At 42.5% G+C, this 13,051-nt stretch overlaps 1 protein-coding gene across 1 annotated transcript in view; it reads left to right on the forward strand.

Moving 5' to 3' along the window:
* The window catches only part of LOC131192445 (sodium- and chloride-dependent creatine transporter 1-like), a 29,725-nt gene that overhangs the window by 2,359 nt on the left and 14,315 nt on the right, over positions 1–13,051 (forward strand). Inside the window, exons 2-9 of the mRNA XM_058171596.1 lie at positions 2,497–2,745; positions 4,810–4,941; positions 7,498–7,753; positions 8,442–8,574; positions 9,834–9,968; positions 10,190–10,293; positions 11,364–11,488; positions 12,295–12,407. Coding sequence (XP_058027579.1) covers positions 2,497–2,745; positions 4,810–4,941; positions 7,498–7,753; positions 8,442–8,574; positions 9,834–9,968; positions 10,190–10,293; positions 11,364–11,488; positions 12,295–12,407 — 1,247 coding nt within the window. The remainder of the gene's footprint in view (positions 1–2,496; positions 2,746–4,809; positions 4,942–7,497; positions 7,754–8,441; positions 8,575–9,833; positions 9,969–10,189; positions 10,294–11,363; positions 11,489–12,294; positions 12,408–13,051) is intronic.

Consider the following 13,051-nt stretch of genomic DNA (forward strand, 5'->3'; position numbering starts at 1 on the left):
TGCCTACTGGGTGACTCACCATCCTGCATTGTGACATCAAAATTGCAACTCTCTCAAGTAGAAAGAATGAAAATTGGTGTCTGCATTCCAAAGGTTGCACGTTACATAAAAGGTGCCTGCAAAATTATTAGATTGTCAAACGATTTCAGCAAGATATGGCCCTCAAAGGAACAAGGAAGCAGGGACGGGGCTCGAATGCTGTGATGCCAAGGAAACTCCTGAGAAGGAAATAAGTTATTTATTTTTATCTAGGTCTTAAAGGATGGACATGGGGTGCCCATAATATTGATGTGTGCAAAACATCTTTTCACGCACTCACATTTCCCCCACCCCTCACAGGTTTATGCAAGCCTTTTTACCTGTTAGGGTTTTTTCTAACACAGAAGAGCAAAAAAACAAATGGCAGTTTCCTATGGACTCCTAACAAAAATTAGGATGCCAACACCTTAACCGTACTGAAAGAAAAAAACGGGTGATAGAATGGAAACTGGAGGCCCAACCCTTCAACTTTTGCTCTGCTGCCAATTTATGTGGCTTTCCCAGCCCTGCAAAATCTAGTTAAGAATAGGCTGTGTTCTGTTGATTTTTATCGAGACAACAAAATGCTATTGGACCACTAATTTAAAAAGAAACATACTTTATAGTTCGTTGCTGCCATCGGCACAATTCAGACAATCTTATTCAGACAATCTGAAGAACATTGGTTGAAGTGGGGGGAGGGACAGGTTTTGTCCATCTAGAATTCTTGGCAAGGTTATCATTAAAATAGTTTTTGCAGTTTATCTGTAAATTCCCACAAAAAAAGCCCATATATGAGGCCGTGAGAGAAAAACGGCCTTGAATCTTTGGCAACATTATTAAGAAGTGTTACACAACAGGTGCTCTTCCAAAGCCTAGACTGTGACTCCTGAGCCCTTCAAAAATTGTGATTAAATCATTACTTTTAATAAGACAGAAATATACAAAGAGTAATTCTGTTCACTTTATGTAATAAATTGGGTTAAATGAAATCAACTTCAGATTTTTGCCATGACCCAATCCCCTTTCTGGAACGTAGCCCTGACATGCCTCAGTAACCCCCACCAATTATAGGCGTTGTTAAGGGCAAATCCCATTCTTGCATGACTTGGGGGGAAAAAGTTTTTAAATCAAAGGGTAAGCCACTTATTTGAAGCAGCAAAATGTCACGAGGCAGTTCTATTGTCCACGTAAAAGAATAGTTTATTCATATTAAGTGATGCAGCACATCACATTGGGGTGGTGGGTGGAATATTCTGGGCCTTTTCTGTAGCCACATCTGTCCTGTGGGATAATATTCTTCCCAAGACTGCAGTGGTGTTTAAGAAAGCCCTTAAAATGAGGCTCTTTCAACAGATCCTGAGCCAGCCCAATATGATCTTGGAATTTTATTCTTTGATTCTTGGTGTTTCTTTCTCTAGTACAGCAATAGAGAGTTGCTTATTTCGGCTTTCCACACATTTATTGTTGTAGCCAATCAGGGTCTCTCTAATGAGGGAAGTGGACGATTCTTAAATACAGGTATCTTTGACTTGCAAAGTTCATTTAGTGACTCAAACAAACAGTAACAGAGTTGGAAGGGACCTTGGAGGTCATGTAGTCCAACCTCCCCCTCTTCAGACCTATGCTAGGGATTTGAACTGCTGAACAGCTGATCTTTCTGATTGACAAGTTCAGCATCTTAGGCACTGAGCCACCTAGCCAGGCTCTTAACTCTTTCAAAGTTAACAGTGGCACTGAAAAAAGTAACTTATGACTATTTTTCACACAACCACTGCAGCATCCCGATGGCCACCTAATCAAAATTGGGATGTTTGGCAACTGACTCATATTTATGACGGTTCCAGGGTCCCGAGGTCATGTGAATCCCCTTTTGCGACCTTCTGACCAGCAAAGTCAATGGGGAAGCCAGATTCACTTAACGATCGTGTTACTAACTTAACAACTGCAGTGATTCATTCAACAGCTGTGACATGAAAGGACATAAAAATGGGACAAAATGCACTTAATTATCTCGCTTAGCAACAGAAATGTTGGGCTCAATTGTGGTTGTAGATCGAGGACTGCCTGTAAGACTGATAACTATGCTGTATGTTTCCTAGAGTTGCATGGAAAATAGAGGTGGCTTATAAATTGAATCCACCAATCAGTAAAGTCTCTTTCTGAAGTATTTCTTGCGTAGCTGAAAGCTATGTGCACATTGGTGAACGTTTTTTTGAAAAAGGTCATTTGTGGCCTGCATTGCTCCATGCTTCAGATTACTCTTCGCCATTATAACTTTCTCTCGTGTTTTTAGCCCCGTTGATAGCAGACATAGATCTGGAAGTTAATGGAAGCTCAAACTGTTGGTCAAATACCTGCTCATGATCGCCATCCCTTCAGCTCACCAACCATCAGCAGCTAGATGGTTGGTTCAGCAGCTCGCTGGACTTTCTCTCTGATTGATTTTCGGCTAGCAGCTTGTTCTTTTCTCCACAGAGGGCAGTGAGTGCTCAGAGGTAGCCGAGCCAGAAAGTGCTGAGCCAGTCAGTGGCTCAGGGGAGTCCACCCTTGACGAGAGAGCCATCACTGCCCCTCTGGTGGTACCCATTGGGCCAGCGAAGCTATCCTTTCCTGAGCGAGAGACCTGGACGCGCCAGATGGATTTCATCATGTCATGTGTTGGTTTTGCTGTAGGGTTGGGCAACGTCTGGCGCTTTCCATACCTCTGCTACAAAAATGGAGGAGGTAAGAGGGTTGCCATGGGAACTGGATTGTGTAGCAATGGGACAGGTGAGTCCAGGGGCTACCTGGACTCCCCTCTGGGTGGTCTGAGATGCCCTGGACTCAAGGGCATCTCAGACTTTGGTCTCTGTATTCCTTCCCCGATACATAGTAGGTGAATCCTGATGCATTTCCCTCAGGTTAGATCAATCAAACTCAGACAAATTTTTTTGGAAGTGGCAAAACTTAACCACAGTAAACTACATAAAAATGCAGGGCACTATTTCACTTTTTAAGTGAAAAAAATGTTTATTGCACACACACAAGCGTGACCAAAGTTTATGCAAAGGGCACTGTGGTACAATTGCCTCTTACACAGAAAAATGCTATAGGCTACCTGTATTCTGTCCATAGATAAATTATTAACCTAATAATAACACTATTTGGTTACTCAGAGTCATCTCTCTGTCTCATTATATCACAAGGTTTGCCCTGCAGCTGAAAACCGTACAACCATCCCTTTTGTAAGAATCTGTGTTATTAAAAAAAAAGGGGGGGGGAATAAAATGAAGACAGGCGATAGCTTTTAAGAGAAAAAGAATATCCTACTCTTAACTCCAGCAGAATAAGAGGCTTTGCAAAAGCTGAAATAAATAGCAGTGGGACAATGCTGATGACACAAATACTAAATTATCTGGATCTCTTTAACAAGAAGCATTGTCCACTTGTGACTTTACATATCTGGGTTCTGGACAGTCTTGAACCTTATTCCAGGTAGATGGGAACTGTTTGGGTTTACCCAATAGAAAATGAAAGGTGGTTTCTATATATTTAGCCTCAAAGGCAGTCACCATCCCTGCCTTGATAACATTTATGCTTTTTATTGAGGCTCTTGAGCCTAAAGAAGGCAACCAGGGAAAAGTACTTGTAAATCCAGTCATGCATACTTGCTCATGGCCCCAACATATACGGGAACCTCCTTGTAGAATATGTCAGCAAATGTTTTTTTAAAATCTCATTTACGATGGCATATGCCCTAAGGGAGTAGAGATCTGGCTGTATATGGGAAGCGGGCAAGGAAAGTATTTCTAATTGGTTGCAATGTGCCTCATGGAATTGGGACAGGCTGACAACCAAAGAACTGGAACAAAATAATAAAAAATAGCATATGAAGATGCATCCAGAGGCATCTTGAAAATACTTGCAAATTTGGCAAGCTCTGAATGTTGAACTCTGGAGCATTAAACCGATTCAGTGTCAGGATTACCTTTCTTTTCCACTGCTGCGATAGAATAGACATAAGTCTGGGCACATTCTTTTTATTTTCCCAGTTTAGATTTGAGAGAGAGAGAGAGAGAGAGAGAGAGAGAGAGAGAGGGCAGTCTAAAAGCATTCAGCTGGATGCTGATTTATGTAACACAGGGCTTCTCAATCTTGGCAGCTTAAGGATGTGTGGAATTCAACTCCCAGAATTCCCCAACCAGCCGTGGAAAATGGAAAACTTGTTCTAGCAATTACGCTGAGGGAAAAAATGAGCAGCATCTGTTCAAATCTTATTTGAATCACAGCCTGAATTTGCAAGTACGAGGTGGATTTGGAAAATTCACTATCTTTCAACCTCCTACTGGAAAGAGGTTAACAATGTGGGACTGTCCCTCAAAGGTGTCAAGATTTTATGAATGTAAATAAACATTCAAAAACTGCCATTTTTGCACCCAAGGGTGCAGTTCACGAGTTTATAAGGCTTCTCTATTTGTCCTAATAAGTTTCACATTCAGTAAGGAAAAATAAATCTGTAGCTTCCCAAATTCTCCGTTCCTATGAAATGTACAAAAATGTACTGCAGCAGGAAAGGACTTAAATCTTTTTCAAATTAGAGGACAATGTAAGTGTGTCTTTGACAGCGAGAATATATTTGCCTGGAGCTCATCCAAATGGAGAAAACTACTAAAAGCCTAAAACAAGAGAGCCACTAAAAAGTGGAATTTGGCATTCCATAATTCAGCAGTACCACTAAAAAGACTCTGTAAACTCTCCCAGCTTCTTGGGGAAAAAAGGACAGAACACTGACTCCCCTTTTCTGTGCAGGTGTCTTTCTGATTCCTTACCTGCTGATCGTTTTTGTTGGGGGGATCCCTGTCTTTTTCCTGGAGGTGGCCCTAGGACAGTTTATGAAGCAAGGTGGAATCGCAGCCTGGAATATTGCTCCCCTCTTTAAAGGTAATGGCTTTGGTGACACTTGTCTGTATCTTTCAGGCATCCATTAAATTCAGAAGTAGCAGGAGCTGTTATGAAGCTGTGAATGTGTAACAACAGAATATTAAAACACTGCAGAGTTTGTCTTGTAGAATTCTACCTGAGAAAAGGTTGGAAATGTTCTAGGGCTAAGCTATATTGCTACATCATAAAATGTGACGAACCAGCTCTGTTCAATTTACAGAGAATCAAAGGGCATATGTCTGTTTCTGTTAACTATTGTGATCACTCCCTCATTTGTTACAATTAGGCAGAGAGGATAAAATTAGGGAAATCATTGGTGTGGAATTTAGGGATTGAAGAACCCAACCAAAGCAAGCACGCTTGAGACCTTCCAATCTCTGAATGCAAAACTTTATTGAGTACATCATTTCGGCACTGCTGAAGGCAAAACCAGCTGTACCTAATTCCTGCGCAAACCCACATAATGATAGTATATATATTTCTCCCTCCCCTCTATTAGTGCAGATCACATTGTCCAATGGAGTGTCATTGCATTGTTATAAGAAAAAGTTTCTAGTCTTGGCAAACACCTGCTTGAGTGTCCTTGGCTCTCATGGCTTGTCTTTTTGAAGTCTGGAGCTTGCATTCCATCTCACCATTCCCTCCCCTCTAGTTCTTTGGCAAGTTGAGAAATGATAACAACAGCATAAGCACGCTTTGAGTTTGACGGGCTTTTCCTATTCTTCCCAAAAGGCCAGTTTTGCTTTGCATCTTAACAATGTAGCGTGTATCCCCCAATGGGGGCATCCGGTTCCCCACACCCGATGCCCCCATTGTATTCTCTGGCAGCAACACAAATCTGGACCACAAGTATTAGAAAGACCACAAGATGGGGCCAAAGAGTTAGTGGTTTTGGTGCCATCTCTTGCTCCTCCAGCTATTTGAAGCCCAGCCTACAAAGTTTTTACCACACCTTCAGTCTTTTCACCCTTTGAATGTGGAAGCTAGTTTCTGAAGCATAGACTTTTGAAACTTTGCCAGAGATATTCTTGTGGAAATGGACGTTTAGTTTCCAGCCATTGTTTTTTTTTTATTTTTGAATCAAGTTTTATTGATTTTTTTTTCATTCATACCGGGTTTCCAGTTTAGTTTCCAGCCATTGTTAATTGGCCAGAGAGGAAGGAATAGTAGCTGGAGCCTGATGCTTCTTAACCAATAGCTTGTTTAAAACAGAGGACATAGGCATGTGTGGATGGAGCCTTGCTTTGGTACCAATGTAAAACTACATTACAATGATGGCAGGGCAGCCTTCTTGAGATAAGGTGGCCGTTTGGAAAGGAGCCAGCAACAAGTTAATTTACACCTAGGCTCCAGATGTGGACAAAGCTATTTTTCTGCTGTTGATTTTTGCATATTCCTGCTTGGCAGCCGTCTGTATTTTCCCCAAAACTGCAATATATATGTATTTCGCCTTCCTGGCGCTTAGGGCCGTCCTCTAATTATCAGAATGGCTCTGAGTCATCTACAAACAAACTGAATATTATATTTGAATGGTCCTTCAGTATCAGTTTCTAGAATTTGCAATTATAGGGCTGTCCAACAGATGGAATATGGAAGTTTTTAATACTGTAGTTCTTCAGCGTTTCCCAGGCCTAGTGAAAACAGGATAATAAAAATGGGAAATAAACAACAACATGTATGAATGTATGTATGTATAATGATTGTGATGAATTTGCTTTTCCTGGGGGCAGTGTTTTTGGGGGGCTGTTGACATTATGATATAAACACAATCTGGACTGTCTGCTACATAGATTTTGCTTGAAATTTGCACGGGAAAAGAAGGTTGGGGATAGAGACAGGACATGGTTTCTACATGCAGCACTTTAAAACGCCAGAAAACAGAGTTTTACCAACTTATTCTTGAGTTCCTCACATTAATAAAATCTAACTTGGGAGAAAAGCTAAAGATTTTGCTTAAAGAAAAGCTAAAGCTAAAATTATGCTTATTATGTCTCTTTCATTTAATGTAAGAGAGCATTCAAAATATTATTCTATCCACATCAAGGGTGTCAAACTCAAGGCCCAGGAGCCAGATCTGGCCCACGGTGCCTCTGCCAGCGAAAAGAGCGCTCAGAAGGGCCGCAGGCGGCCCTCGCAAACTCCATTTTCGCTTGCAAAGGGTTGCAGGACACCATCGCAGCCGAAAACGGAGCTTGGGAGCCCATTTTCTCTGGCAGAGCGCTCAGGCCATCACAGCACCCCTCCCCCCGACACTAGTGATGTCGAGCTGGCCACGCCCACCATGGCCACGCCCACCCCAGCTCCTCAAGGTCCAATACAACTCTGATGCAGCCCTCAGTGAAATCGAGTTTGACACCCCTGATCTTCATCTTCTCCACATCCATTTCATGAGATACAGTTAATTCTACCATTTCAAGCTTCCCTATTTTGCTTTTCTTTCATTCCCCTGCCATTAGAGACAGGGCCTTAGTGCGAGGGTGTGACACGCTACCCTTCCATCAACAGACACTCCTCCCCTTCCCCTCCCAAATGCTCTAATCAGCTGTTTCTCTCTAGGTTTGGGCCTGGCCTCCATGGTCATTGTCTTCTTCTGTAACTCTTACTATATTATGATCCTCGTCTGGGGTGTCTTCTACTTGGCCCACTCACTGACAGAGACGCTACCGTGGGCCACCTGTGGCCACCCGTGGAACTCTCCCCAGTGCACCGAGCTTTTTGGTTTGAGCGACTGCGGCAACAACACCCACAACGGCACCGCCAGAAACTGCAGCAACCTGGCTGACCAACGCTCTCCCGTCATTGAGTTCTGGGAGTGAGTGGGTGACAATGTCTAGGAGGCACACCTGGTGTAGATCTCCTTGGAGAAAGGTGGGGGTGGGGGAGAACATGTGGCCTTTTCCAGTGCTACCTAGATTTTTCTGGCAGAGTTGCAGTTCAGCAGTTTCTGAAGGCCAAAGCTGTATGGGCCTCTGCTCTAGAACAGGGGTCTCCAACCTTGGTCCCTTTAAGACTTGTGGACTTCAACTCCCAGAGTCCCTCAGCCAGCAAAGCTGGCCGAGGAACTCTGGGAATTGAAGTCCACAAGTCTTAAAGTGACCAAGGTTGGAGACTCCTGCTCTAGAAGAATGAGTTGAGGCGGCTTCTTGAAAGCCCAGCAGAGGGAAGGGTCTTGTGAGCAAGACAGAAAGGAAATTACAAAATGGAGGGAAAAGGGGACATGGAATGATCTGGATAAGAGGAGCCCAAAGGATTTTGGCAGCTGAGGCAGAAACTCCATTAAGGAATCCCAAGATACTAAAAATTATCATACGCAATTAACTATTGACTACTTGCTTACTTTTAATGGTGTCACAAAATCTGAAATCTGTAAATCAGATCAGTCCTCTGAGCCAGACCCAAACCTGAGGAGAAGCAAATAATTTCCCACAGAAGAGCTTTTCTTTCTTTCTTTCTCTTTTTCAGGCTGGGCCTTCTTCTAATCTCCTTCTTCATTTCCTCAGGAACAAAGTGCTGCATATTTCAGGGGATCTGGCTGATCCAGGAGAGATCAGCTGGCAGCTGATCCTTTGCTTGCTTATAACTTGGGTCATTGTTTATTTCTGCATCTGGAAGGGGGTCAAGTCAACTGGGAAGGTAACTGGTGTGTGTGTGTGTGTGTGTGTGTGTGTGTTGTTTCAGGAGAAAGCTTAGGCGAGTGGCCATGATGACACTGAGCGCAGAATAAATTCTCTAATAAGGATCCCATTATTTCTGAATGTTGAAATGCCCTGCTTTTCATTCTGAAACTGAGCCAGCTAACTCTCTAGATTTCCTGGCTTTGGGATGAAATTTGATATCTTGCCGTTTCCTCTTCAGACCTGATGGACCTCATACTTAACAATTGTTGTTGGTTTTTTACTATTTCAGGGAACTATTTATTAAGAAAATAAACTTCTTCCTACCCTCCTCTGACCTCAGTTTAGCAACGGTCATTGTGTAAGAAACACAATGAAGGTAGGAGGAGGGTTGCCTTAACTAATTCTTTCGTCATGCAGTACTTGCAAGCAAATGTAGCTTGTATTTCCCCCTGGATTGTAAAGCTGTCTAGCTGTACAAGCGTCCATCATCCTCTGGAAATAAGTTGTTGAAAGAAAGAGAGGAAAAAAGGGTCCAAGGGTACAGTTACCTGACAACCAATGACATATGTTGTGTTTGTGAATTGCGGAAAAGGAAATGAGCCTGACAAGGCTTCTAGCAGCCATAGACTGATTTTTTTAATTTTCATTTGATATTGTCTTTTTACATGCTTATGTTTTAACACTATCCTCATGCTCTATCCTAGTGTTTCTCAACCTCCGCTACTTTAAGATCTGTGGACTTCAAATCCCAGAATTCCCAATCCCACAGCCAGCCATGAAATTCTGGGAGCTGAAGTCCACAGGTCGTAAAGGGGCCATAATTGTCCACCCCTGCTCCAGAGTGCTGCCCTGCATTATTTATTTTTTATTTATTTATTTATTTATTTTGTCACACAGTGTATATATAAGCATAAGCATGAAATAACTATACAATATATAAGCATATATATAAGCATAAGTATGTAATAACTATATTAATTGGATATAATGAAAGGAAACAATAGGACAGGAACGGTAGGCACGCTTGTGCTCTTACATCTATCATTGTCTTGGTTTTTGCTGCTGTTAAGAAGAGAATGGCTGGCTATGGGATTGGGAATTCTGAGATGAAGTCCATACATCTTAAGGATGCTGAGGTTGAAAAATGCTGCTCTACCCTATTATCTGAGTGTTCATGACTTGTGACCCATCATGTCAAATATAATCTGGGATCTAAGTAGGGTGGTCCTCCTACTATATAGTCTTGTAATTTCTAATCCTCTGATTGGCTGGCAGGTGGTCTATTTCACTGCATTGTTCCCTTATGTGGTGCTTATCCTCCTACTCTTGCATGGAGTGACGTTGCCTGGCGCACTGGATGGAATCATTTACTACCTGAAACCTGACTGGTCCAAGCTTGCTGTGGCTCAGGTAGGAATTCTGGGTGACATTGACTGAGAGAGATGGGTGGAGAAGGTTATCATTGGGGGAAGTAATTGGGAAACAGTGAGGCTGTAGCCAATGTCTCTGTAGGAAACAAGGCTCTTGCATGCAACCATTGCTGCCCTCTAGTCACCTGGTTCAGACCATGCAAACAGAGTTCTGCCCCCCCACTAGTGGGGTTTATACCACAGCTGTTCCCCTCATCCCAGGTATGGATTGATGCTGGTACCCAGATCTTCTTCTCATATGCTATTGGGCTGGGAGCCCTGACCGCACTTGGCAGCTACAATCGCTTCCACAACAACTGTTACAGGTGAGACACACCCACACCCATCACATACAGATAATTCTGAGAGCCAACCATGGCGATGAAATCTTTTGGGATTATCTGAATCCTAAAAAATGCTGTCCCTCAAAAAAGAATCTTTAAAACGTGGCATTAAGTCAGCTTAATCCCATTTTCTCCCTCTCCGTGTCCCTAAACCAGCATATCATCTATCAACACACCGATTTTTAGCTATGTGTGCTTTCTGTTAATCTCCATAAATATATAATTTGACACAATGTGTACCCAGTTGACACCCAGAGAAATCTCATTTCTCCACTACTCTGACATTTTTTTTTAGCCCTTCAAGTTACAAATGCAAGCTTGAAATTGTATGATTGAAATACTGGAAGCAAAAGGAAGCAATAAGAGTGTAAGTGGTATACAACGATTAAGGATTAAGAAGTTTCAGCATCTATTCCAAGGTTAGCAAAGGCTAAACAGATTATGCAGAAGACAAGAATGTGTGCAGTTATACTTGATTTGCATAATTTACGTCAGTGCTTTTTCAAACCTGGCCATTTTAAGATGTATGAACTTCAGCATATACTGGCTGGAGAATTCTGGGAGTTAAAGTCCACACATCTTAAAAGTTGCCAAGTTTGAAATACAATTAGTTCAGCTTTTCATCGTGCAGATGATGAGTTCTGTCAGGGCAGAACTGGGTTGGGATTTATTTATTTTTACCACAGACTATAGCTGTCAGTGAGTCTCTTTGCTAACATTGTCTCGACTATCACTTTATCTCACTTTCTGCACACAAACATCTAAATTCTGTAATCTTAATAAAAAAGAGAAAGGATGGAGTGTTTTCCATAATGTGTGTTCAGTTGTGACCGTGCATTGTGTGTTTCCTTTTCCACACAATCACTGCCATTTGTATGATTAGTGGAAAGGGTTTCCAGGTTAAAAGAATAGTGCAATTTCCAGGCTAGTTGGAGCTTTGGACCATACCGTGATGCAGAAGCACAGCAGTTGCCTTCTGGATAAGGGAGGAGGCTTGAGGCTGTTAAGTGTCCACTTCTGGCTGTGTTGAATTTATCCATTCCTCTCTACAGGGATGCATATCTCTTGGCTGTGATCAACAGTTCCACCAGCTTCTTCGCTGGCTTTGTAGTATTTTCAGTATTGGGCTTCATGGCATCAGAGCAGGGGGTAGACATCTCCCAGGTGGCAGAATCAGGTAAGGAGCAGCAGTCAGAATTTCCTTCCTGCCAGTGGTTTTCCCTTTCTTTTGAGGGGCGGATTCTTTCCAGGGTTTTGCGCGAGTGAAAGTACCTCAGTATTAGAATGCCTGTTTTGCACCTGGATTCAGTGGGATCCTTTTAAAAAAAAAAAGGATTTTAAGCAGAAGGTTAGGAAAAACATTTGCAGGACCAGAGGTGCACAGGATCCTCCTACCTAGGATAGCTTTCAGTGCAGTCCCAGGATTCCTCTAAAATTTAAGCAGTGAATTGTAATTTTTGGTGTGGTCAAAGCTGAGTTAAACATATTGCGGGACAGTAGTCTTATGAACTATAGACTATTGGTGGCGGCGCAGTGGTTAGAATGCAGTACTGCAGGCTACTTCTGCCGACTGCTGGCTGACTGCAGTTTGGCAGTTCGATTCTCACCGGCTCGAGGTTGACTTATCCTTCCATCCTTCTGAGGTCGGTAAAATGAGGACCCAGATTATTGGGGGGGGGCAATATGCTGACTCTTTAAACCACTTAGAGAGGGCTGTAAAAGCACTATGAAGCGGTATATAAGCCTAAGTGCTAGTGCTATATTTGATAGATGCAGTTAAATTTTGATCAAATTAAAAATAAATGTCTTAAGGTCACCTTCCATCTGAAAGTTGAGCATGGACCTCAGTTCCAGAAAAATTGTGAACTCCTGGCGGCGACCTTGAAAGCCTCTTTCAAAGAAGAGGTCCTTCTCTATTAGTTTCTTATAACTTGTAAGACTTTTCTGCAGTCTCCATTCTCGAGCATTGTTTTTGTCTTACAGGTCCTGGCTTGGCTTTCATTGCCTATCCCAAAGCTGTAACACTGATGCCACTGTCTCCACTCTGGGCTACCCTGTTTTTCTTCATGCTTCTTGTCTTGGGTCTGGACAGCCAGGTAACCATTTATGGGGTGCGGGGGGGTAGGAAAGGTGAAAAATAGAGATATACAGTTTATTTATTTATTTTTATTTATTTTATTTGCATTTATATCCCGCCCTTCTCCAAAGACTCAGGGCGGCTTACACTATGTCAGGCAATAGTCTTCATCCATTTTGTATACTATATACAAAGTCAACTTATTGCCCCCCAACAATCTGGGTCCTCATTTTACCTACCTTATAAAGGATGGAAGGCTGAGTCAACCTTGGGCCTGGTGGGACTTGAACCTGCAATATTGCAAGCAGTTGCTGTTAATAACAGGCTGCATTAGCCTGTTGAGCCACCAGAGGCCCCTTATTTTTATTAAAGTTGCCAACTTTTTTAATAATCCCGCCCCCCAGCTTCCTCCTGTCCTTGTAGTGCATGGGTGCCCAACATTTTGGTTTGCCTGGGCCACACTGAGTGAAGGGGAATTGCCTATAAAATATGCAGTACAGTTAATGTATATGAATCATATAACGATGATATAAGTTTATGATCTTGTGAGGTTGCGTTACCAGCTGCCCAGAGCCACATGCCGTCTGTGAGTTGTGGGTTGGACACAGTGGTAGGATTCAAAAATTTTTACTACTGGTTCTGTGGGTGTGGCTTGGTGGGCGT

Source organism: Ahaetulla prasina, chromosome 2 (assembly GCF_028640845.1).
Source record: "Ahaetulla prasina isolate Xishuangbanna chromosome 2, ASM2864084v1, whole genome shotgun sequence".
In the NCBI taxonomy this organism is placed as follows: Eukaryota; Metazoa; Chordata; class Lepidosauria; order Squamata; family Colubridae; genus Ahaetulla; species Ahaetulla prasina.